Raw genomic sequence first — 10539 nt, forward strand, 5'->3', positions numbered from 1 at the left:
ATAAAAGTGCATTTTTACTAAAATAAAAGCATGAACTGAAACACACTAAAATCAGCAAAATACACGTGGGCGTCATCCAAACAACCACGTATTTCTACTTTCAAACCGACTCTCACTTTGCATTGTCCCCAAAACATGAACTAACTCATTCCGTTTCCCTAAGCCTACGGGCGAGATTTTGCACGTGCAAGGTGGCCTACGTGGCCAAACCCGATACGTGGCGCTCAGGAATACCCGGGCCCGAGTTTGCAAAGATGTCTGGTCATGAGCTGTCGTGACACGTGTCAGTCCGACACAGTCTGTGGGCTAAGCTAACCAATTTCCCGAAACACAAACACGCACAAAATCTCTCTCCCCAATACCTTACTGTTCTTTGAAGGAACAGCCAGTTCTCTCTCTGTCTATCTGTCTGCATTTGAGCCATGGGTTCGGAGAGATGTTATGTTTGGAGCTCGTTGTCATGCTCATCTGCTTCTACGACGTCGTCTTTGACGAGTGCGGCGGATGGTATGGTGAAGATGGAGCTGGAGGCGGCAGAGGCTCTGGCCGATTTGGCCCATTTGGCGGTGCCAGAGAGTGCTGGCAGTGGCTTGTGCAGGAAATGGGGGACCAAAGGGAAACGGGCAGCGAAGCGAGTCAAGAGAGAGTCGCCGCCGGGTGACTCCGCGTTTAGGTTGAACCCGCTGGACTCGGTGCCAAGCTACTCGGATCTGGCTGAGGTAATTAGTTTGAATGAGTTACTACATACCAACTCTGAGTTCTCGTCGCTCTTATTGGTTTTGTCCTGTGTTCATGTTCGTGTTTATCGGCTGCGTTTGATTTCAGTAGTAAAAGAGCTCCGAGCTGTGCGGTTCCAAACTTCCATAGTTCCATGTAGTTATTTCCTTAAATTTGGTAAATTGTAGAAATAAGGGAAGTACAAAAAAGACTTCAATAATCAAATTAATGATTTTCATGATTCAAGGACTAGGGGTAGCTTATTGGCTATATTTAATTTATATTGTATTTAGTTAGAGTTATTCTATTCCAAGCGTACCGTTCACGTGAATTAGATCGTGACATTTTATTTGCAAAATTTAAATTTTAAAATTTATTTTTCAAATCAAATTATGCTACGAGAGTATATTACGGGTGTGCTAGAGCACACTGATTTGAGAATATAATTTTTATTTAGTTTTCATCAAGGGCCTGATAATTTATAGATTCCAAAGATAATATCCACATTTAGAAAAACACTGATATATACTCTTTTCTTTTCTTTTTCTGAATTTGACACTGATGATACTGTTCGGTTTGGTAGTAAGATGAAAATTTTGAGCTTTAAGATAAAATATTATAATTTAATATCATTATTGTTTTGAGATTTGAAAATGTTAAGAAAAAGTTGAATTATTTATTATATTTTATATGGAAATTTGGAAAAGTTGTAATGATGACGTGAGAATTTTGAGTTTGATATGAAAAATGAACAGCCAAACCGAACCCCTTACCCTCTTTTAAGTTAGTAAGAAGCCAAAAAGTAAATAAATAAATAAAAGTTGGTTAGAACCTTTTGCTTAATATGCCTTTAAATGTAACCATAAAAAAAAAAAAAAAAAAAGGAACCCAGATTATTTTGTATTTCTATTAGAATTTCGTAATCGTAGTAGTACAGGTGAGGGATATATCATAAGAACTTGAACTGGCAGCACATTTCGCTGAAAATTATGGAGGAGTATTAATTATTAAATGAAAACCAATAAGATATGACAAAGTGGAAATTGGAATGATAGAGTCTGGCCTTTCCCTTTCATGGAGGTAAATAAATTTCCTTACTATGCGATTCACTAGGGGAGGTATACTGAACACAGACCCGCTAAAGAAAAGGCACATTAACAGATATGTCTCTATCTTAACTCATCTATAGGGATTCCCTGGGAACGAATCTACAGGGCTATCACCTTCTTTGGCCAGATCTTCCAAATCTGAAAAGACAATCAAGCTTAGCCGTTGAAATTTCTTGTTTAAAATTTCTGAATATTGAGCTAGACAGCTAACAAAGATGATACAGAACGTAGAATCAGTCCCAATTTTTTGAACACTTCTCGTCACTTTTGTTTTATCATTTGGTTGGTAGATTTATATCTGTATTTGGTTGGCGAATTAAGTAAAATCTGGATTGATATATCTGTGGCGCTGTCACCAAGTCGCACTATTTTGTGCAGGACTTGAGAAATATTTTTGTTTATAGCAGGATAGAGCAGAAGCAAGTCAGCAACAATGTGAAAAGATACGCCCAATTGTGTTGATAGAACGAGAAAAGGCTAGCAGGTTCCCAGCATTACAGAAGTGAAGGCTGAGCAGGATTCTGAATTGGCTAAACCAACTCCCAACTGCAACGGAAGTTTTGCACCATTTGTTTTGTGTAAAACAAGACGAAAGTTGACTGAGGTAGTAAAATTTTTAAGGTTTTCCTCAGCAGTGCTGTTCTGTTACTGCATCTTATTGAGCCTTTCCCGTTCAGGCTGAAAAGGAAGAACAGAGAATACGCAGGGTATTGGCAAATAGAGAGTCAGCTAGGCAGACAATTCGTCGTAGGCAGGTAAGCAACTAGAAATAGAGATAATGACCTTAGTGAGATCTAGCCTTATCCTTAATATAGGCCAAGAACACTTGAAATGCATTATCTATTGTTATTATTGTTATTATTATTATCATTATTATACTCCAAGTGGCACTTCTTACAGGCATTTACTGTATCTTGCTAAACTAATCCAGCATTAATAATGCACAGCCGTTGTTATTGTTAAGTGTCCTCATTATGTTTTGGTAGTAATCTAGTAATCTAGACATTGATCTTTCTATAAGCCTTATGCTTCAGTTATTTAACATAGACTATTCAAAATGCATGACTTTCTCGAAGATTAGATATACAGTATGAATTATTGATTTCATGCTAATTGAAAAACATTCCTTATGTTCTATTACACCATTGCAATTCTTCCAAAATGAAACACTGAAACACATGTTGCTACAAAGAAAACCTAAGAAGCCCATTTTACATCACAAAATCATGAAAATCAAAATCCGGTTTATAAAAACTGATACTCTTACAACAAAAATAAAAAATAAAAATAGACACTTTGCTTTTAGCCGCCACAAAGCTAAATACATGATTTGACTTGCTTAAAGTAGGTGAAAAAAATGGTTTCTTTGTTAAGTCAAGTGAAAATATGCTAGCCATAATGTAAAAGTATAACGTGTCATCACCATTAAAAAAATTACCAAATAGCTAAGTTAGCTCTATAAGTGGGTTAAACAAAGTATTCCTTCCTTAAGAAGAATAAATAAACCCTTCCCTTCCTTAACAAACTCAAACTTTCTCGTAATTATGTGTGAAAGCATAGGATTGCATTGATACGTTAAATTAATCACATCTTGTATACCGCATCATTGATGAAACAAATGCATTCATTATGTAGTAATGACTAATTTTTTTATTAAAAAATACTGTTTTACTTCAACTAGACCTTAATTACTGAAGTTTGTCTTTTCTGAATTTCATGATATGGGTCCTGTCTGCAATGTTTTCATATTAAAGTTTTAGCGAGAATCATCCTCTTACTTTCTTCCCCTCCCTTGGTGGGCAGGCTCTGTGTGAGGATTTAACCAGGAAAGCTGCTGATCTGGCACGGGAGAATGAAAATTTGAAGAGGGTAGGGAATAGTCCCCCTAATATATTCTTATATATCTTCTTTCACTTCTCTATTTCTCTCTGATCATGGAGCAGGGCAGTTTACACCTTTTTTTTTACTCTCTCTCTCTCTCTCTCTCTCAAACTTGTGTAAGCATAATCCCATTAATTTCATGATGTTTTGTGACATTTATAATGAGAAGGACAAGGAGTTGGCTTTGAAAGAGCATCAGTCCTTGGAGACCACAAATAAACATTTAAAGCAACAGGCAAGTTGTTGATATTTTGGGAATGTTTAATGTTGTAAGAATATCCACATATTTTGACACGCTCTCTGATTTTGCAGATGGCAAAGGTAAGAAAGGCTGTGGTTGAGGAAACTCCAGGTGAGCATTATTCAGCAGATGTGGCAGCCTCTCTGTCTTCATCCAGGAACTGTCCGTGGCACTTGTACGACCACCCTCCATTCCTGCCTGTTCTATGGCCTTCTGTCATTCAATCTTCAAATCGTGTTCAATCACAATATGGGAGGCAAAGTGCCATTGTCATTCCGTCAAACATGCCCATGCCAGCTGCTTGTAGGCCTGATAACTCTCGAGAGCAAGAAAACCGCATAGATGTCGATGGGCAAAAAGCACCATTGTATGTATTGCCATTTCCTTGGTTCTTCCCTCTTCCTGGTCCTGGGAACAGACTCCAACCTCTGCCCTCTACTGGTATGAAATATGAACAAGGCGAAGCTTCTCGTAGTAACCATAATGCCAGTTCATTTTCAAAATTTATTGCACATGTAGAAAATCGCCATTGCTCTTTACCCATTGAAGTAAAGACAGAAGTTTCAGGCTCATCGGAAGTCAGACCTGATAATGACTTGAATGAGACCCCAATAGGGTTCCCTCTGGATGGAGTTAGTCAGCATACAGGAGCTAACTCTGAGGAAATTCTATATACACCTGCATCACTAGATTGTTCCCAACCTGCATCTACCATCAAGCACGAGAACATGTCCCAATCAGCTTATGCTCCCAATATTGAAACAACTTCTACAGCCCGTCCTATTGCAAGTGCTTTGCCAGAAAAGCAAGAATCAGCAGTTTTCCCAGGTAAGAAGCTAATTGATACGGTTGCTGCAGCAGAAGCCAGAAAGAGGAGGAAGGAACTGACAAAGCTAAAGAATCTCCATGGTCGTCCATGTCAGATGCATTGTTGAGATCAAGTCGAGGTGAAGAATAGCAAATAGGCTGTGTATAATTTCTTTGCTTTCACACTGGTTTAGTGCCTATTTACCCTTGGAGCCAGCCTTCAGCACTTACCGATGACAATAGAAGTCCTTTGAAGGGACAGTTGCCAGCATGTAATCTGGTGCCATTTCTGAGACCGCCTCAGGTATTCAAGACTTTCTTAGTCATCTAGCTAGGTTTTCTTTAGGTGGAATGTGATGTGAGCGGAAAATATGTTTGGTCAACATGTCAATCTTCAAAGGAAGAGAAAAGAGTGGTTATTCAAGAATGTGTTTTTTTCCGAGTGGTTGATTTATTTAGGGAAATGCTGCGAGGAAATGAGCATTTTTAAATTGCAACGATGCTGTCGTTTGCGATGGTCCTCCAAAGAAAAAAACATGGTTCTGACGAGTTGTAATTATACTTAATGGCTTGTATTCCTTCTGTAGCCAGATCACGAGAAGAGTTAATTGACAAGGTTGAGTTTATGGTATTTAACCTCTCATTTTGGTTTATCCATATTGTTTCCATGTTCTGCAGGATTCTGGATTTCATTTTGTTAACCAGTAGACCTCTCTTATAATCTATCCTCGAATGCGATTCTTCCCCCCCTCTTTTTTTGTTTTTTTTGTTTTTCAATCCTCACGTTAAGGGCTGATATCCAGCTAGTTGCGCTCTAGTCTGTAATCGGCTGTGAATGTTTCAGGGATGTTGAATGAAGGGAAATATCTCTCATTCGCAGAGGCATCTTTTTACCAATTAAATCATGAGTTACAGAAGAAATTAAATGAACGAATTGGAAAACTAATTTGCAACTTGGTGACAGAAAGTGAAGCGGCTAATAACTAGCTACACGCATGACTACAACTAAACAGACTTAAGCTAATGGCCTATAAATAAGGATGTGGTTCATCACACTGTGCTTGGAGTCATTCCACTCGAGTAACGCCGACAGTATCTGCTCAGTCCCCTTCCGCTTAAAACGGCCCTTCACGACGACCTTGAAGTTCATCTGTTCGTGTAATCTGCTAAACTTCAAAGTTGCTGGGGAAACTCTAATAGAAAGACCTCTTGGTGATGTCACCTTTGCCTTGTACACCGAGTTACCATTACCCATGTTGGTCACAGTCCGGTGGAAGGTGGCAAAAATGTCTGAACTCGCACCCAGTAGCTGTGCATGCATTGTAGGGTAATTAAGGCCGTCAGTGCCTTGTGCAGGTTTAAAGTCTGAGCAGTTATGTTTCCTTTTGCCTCCAAAAATTAGAGCGAGGGATGTGCCGTTGTAGCCTTCCTTGCACAGGAAACTGGCATAGGAGCTGACGGAAATGTTATAGATGAGACCAGGGTGCACTGCCTGGACTGGATTTATCTGTCCTGATCCGGATCCCAATTCGGCATTGTCGTCTTCAATTCTCATAGGGGTGGCTACATGAGAGAGAGAGAGAGAGAGAGAGAGAGAGAGGGGGGGGGGGGGGGGGGGGCTTTAGAGATTGATTTTGACAATATTTTTCAAAGCATAGTGTACTGTCAAAGCCGAGGAGAGATTGATCAAACAAGCTTTTCACATTGTTGAGGCAACAAAATAGACTCAACAAATAGATTTTTGGTTAAAAAAATTTCGTTGCCGATAGATTGAGGCTAATTCTTCCTTTTTGGTGTCTAATCTGATGCTAGAACAATTAATTGGACGTCGGAGAATTTGGCACTTGCACTTTTCTTTTCAAATGGATTACTTGGATTAATATATAAGAAGCAACCAGAATTTGGTTAAGAGAAAAGCAATTAATATTTAATGTACTGATTATAACTTGAAGGAAACCAAAATGAACCGTAGCCGTAGGACTAGAGGTAGATACGAATAGGCCAAACAAGTGAATCAAAGGAGTCCAAAACTTCAGAATATTTAGTTTAGGATCCGAGGTCTTACCAGTAGTCATGAGAGCAGACTTGATTGCAGCAGGAGACCAGTCAGGGTGGAAGGACTTGACATAGGCTGCAGCTGCTGCTGCGTGAGGGCAAGCCATAGATGTTCCTGATATTATGTTGAACACAGCATGCCGCTTATCAGTTGGGTCCCCTGTTACTGATGCCAGTGTTGAATAAGCAGCTAATATGTCTAGTCCTGGTGCAGCGATGTCAGGCTGTCCATTGGCAATTAGTACATGTGAGAGAGAGAGAAGAGAGAGAGAGAGAGAGAGAGAGAGAGAGAGAGAGGGGAAAGAGAGAGAGATCTGTGGGAGAGAGAGTAGTTTACCTTAAGGATGTTGAGGTTGATTGACTGGGGGCCTCTGGAGGAGAAAGAAGCCACAAAAGGAGCACTGATGTTAAGAGTTCTTGTCTTTTGTATTACAGCCTGAGGGTTCCTGCAATCAATTCATCCCGAGGTACTAGAGCTCAGTGGTCAATACTGTGAAGACCCCGTCTTTGGTATTAGTCAGTAGCTAGTCAGGTTGGTTATGCCTTTGAGCATATCTTGTAGGGTCGCGTTGATGGTGATATTTTCAGACAAGGGTGTTGATCATCACTTAGGAGATAATCTGCTGGGGCAGATATTTCGTTTCAAAGAATCCAATGGTCAAATCGAGGACCGCCACATTTTATAGATGTAATGGTGCCCTTCACAACAGGTATCTAATCAACAGATACAACTCTGCTCACAATGACCAGACATCTTCTACAAAAACTCATGGAAAACATACAATTCATTCTCTCAAACTACCACGTACTAAACAAAGTTGTCTGCAACATCTGTCGTGGATCAACAACTTCCATGGCTCACATTCCTTTTTTTCTTTAAAATACGGTTTATTCATATGTTTTTTTAAAATGTTTAGGGGTCGTGACTATATACAATATATAACATGAGCTTTGAGCTTTGCAACTCATCATTCTCATATACTACACTTTTTTTTATTCTTTTTAAACTAATTGAATTCTTCTACTCATTATCTTTATACCACATATTTGGTAAGAAAAAAAAATTAAAAAATTAAAAAAATTATTATATGTGGTGTGTGATGTAAAAGAGGATGATGAGTAGAACTTTTCATATATATATACAGTAGCACAGTTCGAGGGAAGTAAAAGCGATTCTATTACGTGAAGGTGAACAGTACTAAAATTAACGAACATACTTGGCGGAATTAATGTACTGATCAATCTTTTTGCCATCCTTGGGGAGGACAAATGTCCCTGGGACTAGAGTGGTAAAGGCTATATCCGTCTCTTCATCAAGCACCATGATCGTTCCGGCACCACCTAACTCTTTGATGGTGTAATCAGGGCCGATGCTTCCCTGGCAGAACACGATCTTTCCCTTCACCTTATTCTTGTCTAGAGTCCCATAGTCACAGGCACTATCATCATGATGATCATTTCACACTCAAATTATTAATTGGATTCATCATCAACTTATGATTTATAATAGTACTTCTAGAACCATTCAAAAAGTATGTGACTTTTAAATTTCAGCACCATTACAACTCAAATCTAAAATCTCATACCTGGCATTCCCATAGAAATCTCCACTGATATTAACTGAATGGGCTCCACTTGTTAAAGGGTACGTCTTTTTCTTTGGGGTAAACGTATTTATAGCAATTCCCTGCCAACAAACCAATAAAACAATACCCTATAAATGATCTGAAGCTTATTGCAAACACGGATCGATCGATCAAGAGAGAGAGAGAGAGAGAGAGAGTTACAGAAAATTTCTCGCCACTACCCAGATTAACCTCCGTCTTGAATTGCCTATCAATGCCGCTGGCAGCCACGGTCATGATCCAGGGAGCAACATTCTGCACCGTATAACTGTAAGGCCCATCGTTCCCGGCCGAGCACGAAGTCAGAATCCCTTTCTTCATAGCATGAAAAGCTCCAATGGCAATCGGGTCCTCAAAGAATTCCCTGGACGGACCTGCTATAGAGACCGATATCAAGTCGACCCCATCAGCAATGGCTTCGTCAAACCCTGCCAAGAGATCCATGTCGCTGCAACCGATGGACCAGCATACTTTGTACATAGCTATACGCGCTGATGGTACGCCACCACGTGCCGTGCCTTCGGCTATGCCATACAGACTGGCGCCCCTGACATGTACGCCGGCTGCAGTGGAGGAAGTGTGAGTACCATGGCCATCGTTATCCACCGGACTAGGATTCCCCATATCAGGGTCGCTGGCGTCCAGGTTGAAGTATTTTGCACCTATCACCTTTCTGTACGTAAGCCCACGAGAAAACAAAAATTGAGAAAAACTATAATGCACGTACAGAATAAAAAAACTTAATTTTCAAATTCCCTCTTAAGTACGACACGCATGGCGTGCTAAGACAAGCAGAATGACTCAGAACATACCTGTTGCAGCTAGTGAAGTTGGCACCTTTGACACATTTGCCCTTCCATTTAGCTGGGATTGGCCCGTAGCCTTTATCGTTAAAACTTGGAGATTGAACCCAAATTCCTATGAAAATAATAGATCATAAAAAAGCTAAAGTTGGTTAATTTGTCTGAGAGAAACTCCCGTATAGCTATGGTGTCAAGGAGGAAAATATTTTAAATACCAACCTGTATCCAAGATGCCAACAATGATATTGCTTTCTATTATGGAGTTTCTTTTTTTCAATGCTGTGGGCATTCCCAAGAAATCCCATGATCTCGTTGTATGAAGTTGGCGCAACGTGTTTGGAAACACCGATACAACTCTTTCTTCATCTGCAAGTCAATTCAAGCTTAAAGAAAACGATAACATCATCAATCTTGGGACTTTAGATCTCGGGCTTAATTTCTAGTGATACAGACCTGATAATCTCTTTACTTCGTGGGGCAATAACCTGGCTGCGAACCCATTGAAGCTCTTTCCATAGCTATATATTCTGGATTCTCTAGCTACTTTCTCACTGCAAAAATTAAATATCAGTAATATATAGTACTGTAGAATGATTAGAAATTTAGAATTGCTCACTGAAAAGAATTAACAATATTGCAAAAAGTTTGAAGCAAGGTTTCGATCCAGTACTCTCCAATCGCCGTGGAAAGCAGGTTGTGGTGATCGTCCATGGCAGAAGTTTCTGCTCCAGGTCGGAGTTCTCCCATGTACACGATGTACGGCTGTTGTTAATCAAAAGTTAGTTTTCAAATTCATACTGTTTTTTCAACGAAAAAGAGAGAGAGAGAAGGTTTCAGCTACCGTCCAGTTGGTCAACCAGTCACTGGTCCATGCCATTCATGCAGAAGTACTCAAACTCTAAAGATGTACGTACGTACCTTTCTTTCATGGGCATTTGGGCCACGGGCCAACGATATGGTGACGAGATGGAGACTTAACGCAAGCACAAGCATATTTTGCAACATCTTTTGTTGTAATAGCGAAAGTCTCTTAAAAGTGAAGGTGGTAGGTGGTGTTTTCCTCACAGTGATTGGGAGTAAAAGATCAGCTTATATAAAACTGTACATCGTTGCTCCTGCGTTATATATGCTGCTACGTACGTAGTTCTTACCTCACTCTCTGCGAAAAGTATGTTGAGGAACCAGATCATCTTGACTGATGAACGAACATAGGGGCAAGAGAATAATGTCTGTTTCAGATCGAGAATATGGTGGCTTAGATTTTGGATCTTCGGTCCATAAATAGCAAGCTAGATTCATTC

The 10539-nt window shown here is 39.8% G+C and overlaps 2 protein-coding genes across 2 annotated transcripts; one reads left to right on the plus strand and one right to left on the minus strand.

The window, feature by feature from the left end:
- Positions 1-335: 335 nt before the first annotated feature.
- Positions 336-5386, plus strand: LOC122279471. Its single transcript, XM_043090152.1, has 6 exons — positions 336-719; positions 2308-2430; positions 2504-2581; positions 3630-3695; positions 3877-3942; positions 4020-5386. The coding sequence occupies exons 1-6, from the start codon at positions 423-425 to the stop codon at positions 4881-4883; spliced, it is 1494 nt and encodes a 497-aa protein (XP_042946086.1). The 5' UTR covers positions 336-422; the 3' UTR covers positions 4884-5386.
- A 223-nt stretch (positions 5387-5609) lies between these two features.
- Positions 5610-10332, minus strand: LOC122279799 (subtilisin-like protease SBT4.15). Its single transcript, XM_043090634.1, has 11 exons — positions 10157-10332; positions 9909-10000; positions 9692-9789; positions 9458-9604; positions 9248-9353; positions 8598-9108; positions 8397-8497; positions 8028-8249; positions 7148-7256; positions 6821-7034; positions 5610-6318 (listed from the first exon to the last, which is right to left on the minus strand). The coding sequence occupies exons 1-11, from the start codon at positions 10241-10243 to the stop codon at positions 5771-5773; spliced, it is 2235 nt and encodes a 744-aa protein (XP_042946568.1). The 5' UTR covers positions 10244-10332; the 3' UTR covers positions 5610-5770.
- Positions 10333-10539: the final 207 nt, after the last annotated feature.

This window comes from Carya illinoinensis, chromosome 10 (assembly GCF_018687715.1).
Source record: "Carya illinoinensis cultivar Pawnee chromosome 10, C.illinoinensisPawnee_v1, whole genome shotgun sequence".
Lineage (NCBI taxonomy): Eukaryota > Viridiplantae > Streptophyta > Magnoliopsida > Fagales > Juglandaceae > Carya > Carya illinoinensis.